General features: G+C 38.9%; 1 protein-coding gene across 1 annotated transcript; it reads left to right on the top strand.

Annotated features, from left to right (window-relative positions):
• The first annotated feature begins 234 nt into the window (after positions 1 to 234).
• Positions 235 to 1,320, top strand: LOC106083734 (uncharacterized). The gene is made up of 2 exons (XM_013246955.2): positions 235 to 412; positions 827 to 1,320. Exons 1-2 carry the CDS (start codon positions 410 to 412, stop codon positions 1,238 to 1,240), a joined length of 417 nt encoding a protein of 138 aa, XP_013102409.1. The 5' UTR covers positions 235 to 409; the 3' UTR covers positions 1,241 to 1,320.
• Positions 1,321 to 14,483: the final 13,163 nt, after the last annotated feature.

Below are 14,483 nucleotides of genomic sequence, written 5' to 3'. Positions count from 1 at the left end.
AAAACATTTTTGTTTGCAATACAATCTTCTGTTCTAGAGTAAAATATTGCCACAGATGTACAGAGAAAAAATCGTGATATGATGTGCGCGTATAGGGCTAAAAAAATAATAATTTCACATTTAGGTGTGAAAAAGAAAAAAATCTAACGAAAATAAAACCTTTTTCCGATTTTTGCAGTTCATAATTTTAATATAAAAAGCTGAAAGCATTTTGAATCTTAACAATATAATTGCAAAGCATTTCACAGAATCAACTGGTCAACGCCGCTTAATAAAGAGAATTAAATTTCTGGAATAAAAAAAAAACCAAACAACACAAAAATTTACTAGACTCGTAAAACAAAAAAAGCTATAAAAAAAGAAAGTGTTTCTTAACTGATCTAAGAAAGGATTATTTAAAAGATAAACTATGGTGAGTTATTATCTTTGAACTGGATGTGAAACAGAATCTCTAAAAAGTTTTGGATGTGTAGTTTATGCGAGAGCTTGTAAACATGGACTACATTTTAACCAAATACGGACAAAAATGTCTTTTTCACTTAAATAATTTAAAACTTTTCTTAAGAATAAACTTTTCAAATAAAAATACATTTTAAAACAAAAATGACGAAATTTAAACTGAATACAGTTCACCAAATAGATTACAAGTGAAATATTAAAAGAAATAGAAGTTTGAATTTTTATAGTATACAAATGCATACCGAATACTTATAGTTGAGCTATTTAAACTATTTAAGATGGACAAAAAAATTATTTACTGTATTTTCTTACTTAGAAAAAAACCTTTAATAATAAAACTAATCTTCATCTCCAACTTATATTGCAGCACTTCCAACCCAGCATTGCCTTTCGGCTCACCCTCTTCTTGGCCATTATCACTTTCAAGCAGATAGCAGCAGCACCCGCATATAATGACATCGATCGGATTATACAATCGCCCGTTGGTTCAATTGATCGTCTGGATGATGACTACTACATAAGCTATGACCGCCCATTAGATCGTCAACCCAAATATCTGAATAGTGAATCCATAAAGCCGGGCTATTACTACATAGACAATGGCGCCATTACGCCAGTCAGCAGACGTGATGTATACAGTGGACAAAGACGTCAGGATACGCTGAGTAACTCCGATGATGCGAGCAATTTGTCGAATGGCGTCAAATTCACCCCCCTGGTGCGCTACAAACAAACCGAAACCAGACACAAGAAGTTATTTGTACCCAATTTTTTTGGTTAGAAATGGTTAATCGAAGAAAAATGAATCGATTTTCAAATTCTGCATAAAGAGAGTACAGACTGTGATTTTCTTTAGATGTTAAGTCCAACATTATGTTAAGATTGTTTATTATAAAAAATTATTTTTAATATATATATACAAAATATATAAGTAATTACTAAAAAAATTACATTTTTATATCTAATCATACACAAGGGTGGACCATGAAACTTAGGTGGACCTTATAACAGGGCACATTGTAAGAAAATGGCAATGTACTGCAACGAGTATTACACACGATATATAAAATAAGATGACCAGAGTGGCGAAACGTAACTGCTGGAAGTTTATGACACCGTCGAGATAAGAACGTTTCTCTCAAAAACTCATGTTCAAACTTAAACATTTGTAGATGACGTGGAAGTAAGTTCGCAGACAACGAAGGATATTTTTGGGTTTCCAGCATAACAATTATGATTAAGAAGACCCTAAAGAGCTTTCAACCGTTTAAGTCATTAGAATCTGATGATGTGTTTCCGGCATTGCTGCAGTAGGAGGGGAACTACACGCAAAAAAATTGCTCGTTTCCCATAAAATTTATTTTATGGGAAACTAGGTTGGGTGAGGTTAGGTTGAAAAGAGGGTGCAGATATTATTCCACCCCATGCCATTATGGACATACACCTAAGCCAGTAATCGGCTTCTTGTGCGCTTTAAAGACTAAAAAGTTACTTCGAAAAAGAAAATTTTAAATTAGGAATTCCTTGTTAGTTACAAAATTCTTTTCCACAACACTCCCCTAAGTTGGTTCATGTCTGATAATGTGTCCCCATCTAAGTGCCGTTATCTGTTAGGCGCGAAAGCCAGACAATAACATAGGAAATGGTCCAATGTCTCATCATCATCCCCACATGCTATCACTTGCAGCACCGATTTTGCATAAGTGAGCTCGTAGTCCTATGTGTCCCGTTATGATACCGAAAGCTATATTGACCTCCTTCTTACTTCCTTTCAGTAATAGCCTCGTCTTCACACGATCTGGATCTCCCCAAAGGATGTTCGTCGTTCTACCGACCGTTTCGCTTTTCCATAGTGTTACATGTGCCCATGCCCTTAACTCGGACTACGTCGGCCCGAAAAGTTTCGGGTTAACCTACAATCGTTTATTGACGGCATTTCTCTGGCTTTTACTGCCAAATCGTCTGCTTTCTCATTCCCCCTTACTCCGCTATGACCCGGCACCCAAACGATACGGTTTGTGCCATCCTCAGAGAAGGCATTAATCGAAGTCGTAGTCATAGTCGGACTATTGAGCCGGAGTCGGAGTTTTGTTCGCAGTTGAGCACGTTAGCCACGACTACGAACCGCTATCCAACTCTGACTTAATGCTCCGACTCCGAACCCAGGTCGGCTAGACTCCGCCGCCCTGCTTCTTTCACTGCAAGACTGTTCATGACCCTACCGTTCTGGTTGTTTTTGCCCTTATTGCCTGTTTACCGTCCGTAAAGAGGTTCATACTCGGCGTTCTCGAATGAACGGCACACCACCTCACGCATTTCGTGATTGCCCTGATCTCGCCATCAGGACCGTATTGGTGTCGGGCAGTCTAAAACAGATGTCAGTCCCTGGGTTCTGAATGCCCACTCTGTCCTCTAGCTTTGATCCATCAGTGTAACATGATTTTCCAGACGGTAATACTAGGGCTCTGTCAGTCCAAGACTGTGCCGCAGGCAGTAGTGCCTTGCACTCGACTTCAAGAGTCGTCTCAGGTATATAATCGAAAATCTTTTCCATTTCATCCAAGTTTCCTATCGTCGCCTCAATTATACCGCGATTGTATGAGCTGCTCCGATCCTCAATCCATGCTCCCATCGTCTTAAGTCTCATAGCCGCGCAGTGCATGCCTCACACTTAATCTGTATGTCAATGGGTCGGATATCTAGTCTCCAGTGCCCTAGTGGGCGTGGTCCTCATCGCTCCGCCTATGCCAAGACAACATGTTCTCAGAACCCGTTGTATGGTTCTTATGTTGCACTTTTTCTCCATAGCAGTCCACCAAACTACTGAGGCGTAAGTAAGTATTGGTCTAATCACGCTCCTCTAGAGCCAGTGGACTGCCCTCGGATTCAGGCCCCATTTCGAGCCTACGGCCCTTCTACATAGAGCTAAAAATTTTGAGCCCTCTCAGTACGCTCCTGAGTGTGACACTTCCAATGGAGTTTCCTATCACCTAAATATTTGACCTTGTCAGATATCGAAATCGTGTTATTAAGGAAAGGTGGTGGGTCAAATTGGCGCATCTTCGTCTTCCTCGTGAATGTGCATATTTCAATCTTCTCTGGGTTAACATTGAGACCTCTGGGTGCTCATCGCACCTAACCTGGTTAATGACAAAAACAAAAGAATCTGTGCAAATATCTCTATTTTTAAATACTGTAGCGTGATTTCAACAGACAGACGGACATACGGTCAGACGGACGGACGGAAATGGCCAGATCGTCTTAGATTTATACGATGAACAAGAATATATATACTTTACAGGGTTGGTAATGGATATTTCGATGTGTTGCAAACGGAATGACAAAATGAATATACCCTTTCCTTCGGTGGTGGGTATAAAGATAAATTTGTTGCTCCATGTCTAAGGTTCATTAGAGGTATGGAATATATCATATAGAATAAGTACATGCAACCTGCTAAGTCATGTTCACCGGTGTTGGTGCTTTTTAAATATTCTTCACACATTCATTTATTTGTTTCAATGTCAGAAAATTTTCCCTTCCTTTTTTGCAGATTTCTTACTAAGAATGTCGATCTTCCTCTTTTTGCAAGTCAGGTTTTTGTCCAATAGCTGTTTACTTCGGAACAATTCTTTGGGAATATTCCACTTGTTTATTGAAAGCGCTGTTTACTCCTTCAATCAATGACCACAGTATGTAGACAATGTTCAATACAATCCATCTATTATATATGGCAAAGCTACGATTTTCAATAAAATTTTATTTATTTACCTAAAAGCATTTTACGAGCATTTTCATTCTGGTATCTCGCAATTGTTGTATTGTATGAATATTCATTAATGTTCCGCCTCCGCTTCAATTTGCCATAAACGTGCTAATTTCATAAAATGTTAATTTGCCCATTTGTTGAGGAAGCTCTATTTATTTTGCATATAGGTATGTGGAGTAAATATTTTCCATTTGAAATTCGTTTGTTAAAATGTAAATGTACAATGGCCTTCTTGCCATGGGATCAAATGTATATTCGTTTAACCCCTAAAGTATGCTAATGATTAAGGCTGTTATAAGGGCGCCTAAAAGTGCTTACGCTTATTTAAATGGGTTTAAAAGCTTTTTTGTATGAATGCTGTTACACTTTTATCTGAATTCTGTTATCTACAGTGTGTTAGTTAAATATTAATGAAATTTAAAGAGTGATATATACAGAAGTATGGCTTTTGTTTTAGGTCACACTTATTTGAACCACTGAAATATATTGGAACTGAAATCTAGACTAAAAACAATATGTTCAAAAAAGTTCTAACAGGTGAGAGAAATGTTAAATTCTCAGTCGTTTATATGTGAGTGCGCATGAAACCCGGAGGAGAACTTTTGAGTTATTTTATTAACATTTTGAGTTTGAAAGTCTATACCTTTCCTTTGTCTATGATTTATACACCCACGACATTACTGTTGTACTGCATTTTATAAAATAATGCATTTGTTTAAAACAGATGGAAGAAATTTACACTTGAGTCGACATAGCACTTTCTGAGTCGATATAGCATGTCCTTCTGTCTGTCTCTGCAAGTTAATTTGTAATTAAATCATCGCAACGTTAATCGCTTTGTCTTGAAATAGAAGACCGTTTAAAATAGAAGAATTTGGCTAAGATACATTAATTATTTGGGTTTGAACTAACATTGCGATAATGCGAGCAGTTGCCAATAGATCTTCACCAAATTTGGCACATAGAATTCTTCCATGACAAATGTTTGCCCGGTAAATGTCGCAGAAATCACACTAAAAATATATTTTCAAAGTAAACAACTAAGAGATGCCCGATGTTTATACCCTAAACCACTATTGTGGTACAGGGTATTATAACTTAGTGCATTTGTTTGTAACACCCAGAAGGAAGTTAGGAGATAATCCGATTGATAAGTAAACCGACCGACTATGTCCGTCTGTCTGTCTGTCCGTCTGTCCATATTAATTTGTGTACAAACTACAGTTCGCAGTTTTCATCCGATCGTCTTCAAATTTGGTACAGGCATGTTTTTCGGCCTAGAGACGAAGCCTATTGAAATTGGAAAAAAATCGGTTCAGATTTGGATATAGCTCCCATATATATGTTCGTCCGATTTGCAGTAATAATTCAATTAAAATGGCCATTTGTTAACAGATTCTCTTGAAATTCCTTAGGAAGGGTTTTCTCTTGACTCTCAATATTACTGGTGAATTTCATAGAAATCGGTTCAGATTCTCACACACAACATTTGTTTAATTTTTGTTTGACTGAGCATAGAGCAATCAGTATATTGAGCAGGTTGGACGATTGCGTATGGAAAAAATCAGAAAGTGTCAATTTTTAAAGTTTCGGTACAAAAAGGCTGGTATGTCCAATGACAAAAATTTTGGAGCAACGCACAAATGGCTGCCAGGTACAATAAAACACAAAAAGAATTTCTTAGGCACATACATTGTGTTGAAACCAGTTCAACAACATTATTACATTCAATGAATTTAAATTAAGTCAAATGAATTACTTACGATACATTATTGAATTTCCCCTTCACATAGTAATGATTAATGCTAGAATATGGCAACTCATTGCTTTAAGCCTGTAGCGCAGATAAAAGCTTTTATTAATTAGTACTATGTTGTAGGCCACCGTAGCACAGAGGTTAGCATGTCCGCCTATGACGCTGACCGACTGGGTTCGAATCCTGGCGAGACCATCAGAAAAAAATTTCAGCGGTGGTTTTTCCCTCCTAATGCTGGCAACATTTATGAGGTAAAAAATCTCTCCAAAGAGGTGACGCACTGCGGCAAGTCGTTCGGACTCGGCTATAAAAAGGAGGCCCCTTATCATTGAGCATAAAACTTAAACGGACTGCACTCATTCCGTGTGAGAAGTTTGCCCCTGTTCCTTAATGGAATGTTCATGGGCAAAATTTGCAATTTGCATTTGCAATTAGTACTATAAGCCTATTTGTCTAACTCCTAAATGCTATAACTATTATGAGCGCTGCTCTATACTTACTTAGACTCATAGAATTCACTTGTGCAGCATCATTGACAGGAGGCGGTAGGCTGGAATTTTTCTATTAAAAACTGTTCAAACACGTCGAACTGAACTGTGCCTTTGTTTTCTTTCCCTATATTTCTATTTGAGATTCGAAAACGAATTTGATATCCAATTTTGAGGTCAATGGCAATATGGCGTTCAAATAAATGATATAAAGATATATGAGCCTAGAACACGATGCTGATATATTTTCAAGGCTAAGCATTTGGGGGACCACCCCACTCGGGCATATTTTCCGGCCATATCAATGTGGAGCTCAAATGAAAGATATTGGGGAGTAGAGCACTAAATTGATACACACTTTCGGGACCAATTTTCTGGGGTCTATCCCTTTTCTAAAACACCCCATCAACAGGAATTATTTACCATCGCAATATGGGGCTCAAATAAAGGTATATGGGAGTAGAACACGAATCATCCTTTCCCCAAAACACCCCCAAAGGGTAAACATATACCGACGGTGCCAATATGTGGCTCAAATGAAAACGTCAAAACGTTTTATGCTAAAAAATGTCAATGGAAATGTCAAATTGGACCTGACACCACTTATTGCTATCTATGCCAGAAACTTTTATAGCAGGCCTCGTATCGTAGCCTATTCTATCCTATTTGTACCGTTCCAATAATGGTTTCAATCACAATTTCAAAGTTTTTTAACCCCTTTTCGGTTATTCAAATAAAAATTTGAATTGGCACATGCTTCGATACTAGTCACAGGCAGACTAATAGAAAAAAATATTTTTTTTTGTATAAAAGAGCGCAACGGAAGGTAGTCTCTTGATCCATGTGTATTGATACTTTGATACACCTCTCTGCGTGGCATAAATTATTTGCTCCACATGGGCGTAGATGTAATAGAATCTAGAATAGAATTTAAAATATCCAAAAAAAAAAAGTTTAAGCATCGAGGCTCAAATCCACAAAAAAATAAAAATAATCACCCAATCGGGACATAAGCTTTGTATTACTAAATTATTCAAATTCTAATCAAATAACACTTCATCATCGAAGGGGTTTAATTATAAAATAATTTTTGCACGAAAGATACCAAAAAAACATGGACTAATTTAAATTCAAACGCGTCATTTGACACGTTATTAACGGTGAAAATGTCATCATTTGAAATTTTTTAATAGCGGCAATATAAATATTCTATGAACACTAAATAAATTAAAAAAAACAAAATCTGGTTGAATTCATTTCATTTTAGCGGATTTCAAAACTGGCCGATTGAATTATGTACTGCCGAGGAGTAGCACAAGCTAAGCTTGGCTTAATGTCAAAAACCTTTTAATTTAGAATTATTGTGGCGCTTATATTATAAATTGTGATTTAACTAGATATATTGTGTCCAAATGCCGTTTGATTTTAAATACATAATTCATTTAAATGAGAACTGGTTCTTTTTCTTTTGTTTGTTTTTTTTTCAAGCGTTTTAAGTGAACAAGTTTATCAGATGCCATGGATTATATTAACAGTTGGAATTTCAAATATATTGGAAGGTTATTAGGTGTTATATAATATTACGTTCAATTGTTTTGGGGTTTTTTCTATAAAAAAAGCGGATTTCAAAAAATGGACTAAATATTTTGATTTTTTATGTTCGGAAGTGCCGATGAAACTTTGGTAGAATTTGAAATTGTGAATGTTGAATGCAGAGAGTTATGGGAATGCTTATATGTAGTTTGTTTCACCCGAGAACAGAAAATAAGAGACATATTCAAACACAGCGAGGAGACCATCCTTATGACGACCATTAGGACGATGAGCAAGAACATGAAAAATTAAATCGTATTGTGGTCTGTTCGTGTGTGGGATATCTCCTATAGTTGTAGTAAGATCAATGTACAAAAAATTTTTTTTTTTGCAAAAGTACCACAAATTTTTTTCCATTTTTTTGCACCCACCACCATAGGATGGGGGTATACTAATCTAGTCAGTTCATTTGTAACACCTCGCAATATTCGTCCAAGGCCCCATAATGTATATATTGGGTTGCCCAAAAAGTAATTGCGGATTTTTTAAAAGAAAGTAAATGCATTTTTAATAAAACTTAGAATGAACTTTAATCAAATATACTTTTTTTACACTTTTTTTCTAAAGCAAGCTACAAGTAACAGCTGATAACTGACAGAAGAAAGAATGCAATTACAGAGTCACAAGCTGTGAAAAATTTGTCAACGCCGACTATATGAAAAATCCGCAATTACTTTTTTGGGCAACCCATATATTATTGATATTAGAAAGCAAAGCACAATTACCACCCAATTTGCCAAATTTTCGTGCAAGTAGGTCCATAACCTGATGTAACTCCATATTTGACATCTCCCGATTTAACCTCTTGAGCTTTTAGAGGGCGCAATTAGTATCCGATTTGGCTGAAATGTTGTTGTTTTGTATGGACTTCCAAAATACACGATTACTGTGATTTAAATTGGTTAATAGCTTTATATAGCTCCCCTATAAACCAATGCCCGTTTTTATGTCCACCACCGAAGGATGGGGGTATATTCATTTTGTCATTCCGCTTGCAACACATCGAAATATCCATTTCCGACCCTATTAAGTATATAAATTCTTGATCAGCATAAAAATCTAAGACGATCTAGCCAAGTCCGTCCGCCTGTCTGTTGAAATCACGCTACAGACTTTCTTTTTTTGTTCATAAGCAGGTTAAGTTCGAAGATGGGCTATATCGGACTATATCTTGATATAGCCCCCATATAGACCGATCCGCCGATTAAGGGTCTTAGGCCCATAAAAGCCACATTTATTATCCGATTTTGCTGAAATTGGGGACAGTGAATTGTATTAGGCCCTTCAACATCCTTCGTCAATTTGGTCCAGATCGGTTCAGATTTGAATATAGCTGCCATATAGACCGATTGTCCCATTTAGGGTCTTAGGCCCATAAAAGCCACATTTATTATCCGATTTTGCTGAAACTTGGGACAGTGAGTTATGTTAGGCCCTTCGACATCATTAATCAATTTGGCTCAGATCGGTCCAGATTTGCATAAAGCTGCCATATAGATCGATCCTCCAATTAAGGGTCTAAGGCCCATAAAAGCCACATTTATTACCTGATTTTGCTAACATTTGGGACAGTGATTTGTATTAGGTCCTTCAAAATCCTTCGTCAATTTGGCCTAGACCGGTTCAGATTTGGATATAGCTGCAATATAGACCGATCTCTTGGTTTTAGGTTTTGAGGCTGAAATTTGAGACAGTAAGTTGAGTTAGGCTCCTCGACGTCATTCCTTAATTTGGCCCAGATCTGTCCAGATTTGAATATAGCTGCCATATAGACCGATCTCTCGATTTAAGGTTTTGGGCCCATAAAAGGCGCATTTATTGTCCGAAAACGCTTAAATGTGGGATAGCGAGTTGTGTTCGGCTCCTCGACGTCCTTCCTTAATTTGGCCCAGATCTGTCCAGATTTGAATATAGCTGCCATATAGACCGAGCTCTCGATTTAAAGTTTTGGGCCCATAAAAGGCGCATTTATTGTCCGATTTCGCCGAAATTTGGTACAGTGCGTTGTGTTAGGCTATTTTTCTGCAACTTGACCAAAATCGGTCCAGATTTGGATATAGCTGGTCTTGTCCCTATAAAAGGAGCATTTATAATCCGATTTCACTGAAATTTGACACAGTGACATATATTGGGCATTTTGACATCCATGTCGTATATGGTTCAGATCGGTTTATTTTTAAATATATTGTAGCTACTAAAAAGACCAATATTTTGTTAAACTCAATTGAACAACAATTTGTAATTATTAGTATTTGGTCCAAATCGGAATATATTTCGATATAACTGCTGTGGGACATAACGTATGCAATTTTCACCGGATTTTGATGAAAGGTGGTTTACATATATACCCGAGGTGGTGGGTATCCAAAGTTCGGCCCGGCCGAACTTTACGCCTTTTTACTTGTTTCACATAAAAGTGCCACAATCCGCATAAAAGCCAAATTATTCAACATCTGCCTTATTTGTACCCATGCCCCGACGGAAGACAAAGACGAGGAGACCAAGGATATTTTCTACGGGCGCCTAGAGAGTGAATATGACCGCTGCCCCGCCCATGATATTAAAATCGTTCTGGGAGATTTTAATGCGAAGATAGAGAAGGAAGACATTTTTAGTCCAACAGTCGGAAAGTTTAGCCTCCACGAAATAACGTCCAGTAATGGGTTGAAGTTCATAGATTTCACCGCGGCGAAAAACATGGTAGTTAGTAGCACCAGATTTCAACATAAAAATATTCACAAAGCCACATGGCTGTCACCCGATCAAAACGCGAGAAACTAAATTGATCACGTTGTGATAGATGTTAGATGTTCGATCGATCATGGAGCGAATATAGATTCGGATCATTACCTTGATGCAGCAAAGGTTCGCACTCGATGGAACATGCCGAGGAATGTACGATCTGACACTGCACGGAAGCTGGACATTGAAAAGCTGCAAACACAACAAATGGCAACGGCAAACTCCACTCGACTGACCCAACTGCTTGATGAAAGCACTCCTTGTTCCGATGATAAAATGGCGCAGTGGCAAACTATTGCCCACTCCATGGAAAATGCCGCGAAATTCGTACTTGGGTAACGGAAGCCTCCTCCAAAAAGCCCATGGTACGACCAAGAGTCTCGAGATGCTACTGAATCCAAGAATGCGGCATATAGAGCAACCTTGCAATCAGTAGCAACGCTCCCGAAGAAGAAGAGGTATCGGAAGAAAAGCAGAGAGGAGAATCGTCTATTCCAGAAAGAAAAACGAAATGGAAAGACATGAGTGTGAGCGAATTGAGATGTACAGGAGTCAGAATGAAGTCCGGAAATTCTACCAAAGCATTAAACATCAAACCGATGGCTTTGGTGCAGGCAAATCCTCCTGCAGAGACAAAGAAGGAAATCTGGTAACTGACAGAGATAACATGCTGAGGATATAGAAAGAATATTTTACCCAACTGCTAGTGTCCGACATTGGCGGCGAAGAAGAAACCACAGAACCAATCCCTGATGATGGTATAGATTGTTTACCTTCTAGTCAGAATGAGGTCCAAGTAGCAGTGACCCGGTTAAAGAGTAACAAGGCAGCAGGAGCCGACGGGTTACCCGCTGAACTATTTAAGACCGGAGGCGACACGCTGATAAGGCGTATGCATCAGCTTATCTGGGCAATCTGGCCAGAAGAACGCATACCCGATGATTGGAACTTCAGCATACTTTGTCCTGTACACAAGAAAGGAGACAAGACGGAATGTGCCAGCTACAGAGGAATAAGTCTCCTCCTCATCGCATACGAGATACTCTCGAGCGTACTGTGTGAAAGATTAAAATCTAAAGTCAATGAGATAATTTGGCCCTATCAATGCAGCTTTAGACCTGGTAAATCCAGCCTGGACCAGATATTCACACAGCGCCAAATCCTGGAAAAGACCCCAGAAGGACAAATCAACACCTTCCATATCTTTGATGACTACAAAGCCGCCTTCGATACTCCTTTATGTTCAAAGGTATTTCAAGCCATGTCTGAATTTGGTATCCCTGCAAAATTAATAAGACTCTGCAGTATGACACTTGCTGATACGCGTTCCTCAGTAAGAATAGAAAAGAATATCATTTAATACCAAACGAGGTTTTAGACAAGGACACAGCCTATTGTGTGATCTCTTTAATATCCTGTTGGTGAAGATTATATGATATGCAGATGTGAATAGATATGACAAACTAATCACAAGAGAACAAATGCTACTCGCCTATGCCGACGACATCGATACCATAGGTAGGTCACCGGAAGTAGTGACTGCTGCCTTTGAAAGAATCGAAAGAGAGTCAGTGAAAATGGGTCTGACAGTAAATGAAGATAAGACGAAATGGATGGTTTCAACTCCCAAAAAGCCTTGCACAACCGAGCAGATAAAAAAAATGAAGAAAGTTGGGAACCACAACTTTGAGACAGTCATTAACTTTATACACCTCGGCACCGCCGTAACCGAAACGAATGACACCAGGTTTGAGATTAAGCGAAGAATAATACTGGCAAACAGATGCTACTTTGGACTAACTAAGCAGTTTAGAAATAAATCCACCTCGAAGATTACACTATACAAGACCCTGATACTACCCGTGCTGTTATATGGTTCTGAAGCATGGGTACTTGTTAAAGAAGATGAGGCAGTGCTTGGAGTATTTGAGAGAAAGATTCTTCGTAAAATATATGGACCAGTTTGGGTTAATGGAGAATATTAGCGACGTATGTACCACGAGCTGTATGAGCTGTATGACGACGATAGCATAGTTACATGTATCAAAATACAACGGCTGCGTTGGCTAGGTCATGTTGTCAGAATGGATGAAGAAACTCCAGCAAAGAAGTCTTTTGAAGGCAAACACGGTGATACATGCAAACCGGGAAGACCAAAAGCTCGATGGAAAGATCAAGTAGTGGGGGACACCTCGAAACTTGGTGTCGGAGATTTTAGAACGAGCGCAGAACATCGAGGCGCTTGGAACGCTATTCTACGTTCGGCTAGTGGAACAAATATTCTGTAATTACCAACTAAAGTTAAAGTAAGTTTTTCCTTCTTGAGCCTCTAAAGGGCAATTTATATCCGATTTGGCTAAAATTTTTAACTTGTTATTTTGTCAAACAGCCACTACAAGTACGGTCCATATTGGCCCATAACTTCTTATTGCTCTTATTTTGCTGAAAGTCATTCAGAGAAGTTGTTGCAGGCGTTGCATGGTAATGGGTATATACAATTGGGCGTGGTCAAACTTAATGCGCGTTTACTTGTTAGTTTAAATCAAGAGCTCAATTAAAAGAAACCTCATAGTCCCAACGGTGTGTTTCTAGGCATTTCCTTTTGTACCCGTCTGTTGAAAGCACAATAGCGGTCGAACGCGTAAAGCTAGCCGCTTGAAAATTTCCACAAATACTTAATATTGATGTAGGGATCCAAACCAGCTATGCGGAAGGGTCTTGCATATGCCATAAGACTGGGCTAGACCCAGAGGTCTCAATGTTAACCCGGAGAAGACTGATCTATGCCTGTTCACGAGGAAGACGACGGTGGGCCAATTTAACGCACCACGTTTCCTCAACGAAACGATTTGAATATCTGACAAGGTCAAATACTCAGGTGTGATCTTGGATAGGAAATTGAATAGGAAATGACTCATTCAGGAACGTACTGAGAAGGCTCACAGATGTTGGGCACTATGTAGATGGGCCGTAGGCTTGAAATGGGGCCTGAATCCGAGGATAGTTTACAGGAGCGGGATTAGACCAATACTTACTTACGCCTCAGTAGTTTGGTGGACTGCTATTGAGAAGAAGTGCAACATAAGGACCATACAACATGTTCAGAGAACAACATGTTCAGAGAACATGTTGTCTTGTCATAGGCGGAGCGATGAGGAGCACGACCGCTAGGGCACTGGAGACTATTTCAGATATCCGACCCATTGACTACGGCTATGAGACTTAAGGAGATGGGAGAATGGATTGAGGATGGGAGCAGCTCATACCATCGCGGTATAATCGAGGCGACGATAGGAAACCTGGAAGGAAGGGAAGAGGTTTCCGATCGGATACCTGAGATGGACCTTGAAGTTGAGTGCGAGCCACTGCTGCCATCGGCACAGTCTTGGATTGACGGAACCCTAGTACTGTCATCTGGAAGATCATATTACACGGATGGATCATAGCTAGAGGAGAGAGTAGGCCTGGGGTCTACATTGAGAACCCAGAGACTGAGATCTGTTTTAGACTGCCAGACCATAATACGGTCCTGCAGGCGGGGATCCGTTCGATCACGTAATGAGGAAAGTGGTGTGACGCTAACGCGAGGACGTCAAGTGTAGACATCTATACGGACAGTAAAATTGCCATAAGGGCAATAACAACCAGGACGATAAGATCACGAATAGTCTTGCAG

This window comes from Stomoxys calcitrans, chromosome 5, assembly GCF_963082655.1.
Source record: "Stomoxys calcitrans chromosome 5, idStoCalc2.1, whole genome shotgun sequence".
NCBI lineage: Eukaryota > Metazoa > Arthropoda > Insecta > Diptera > Muscidae > Stomoxys > Stomoxys calcitrans.
The sequence above is the reverse complement of the archived record's forward strand: the minus strand, read 5'-3'. Positions and strand labels throughout refer to the sequence as shown.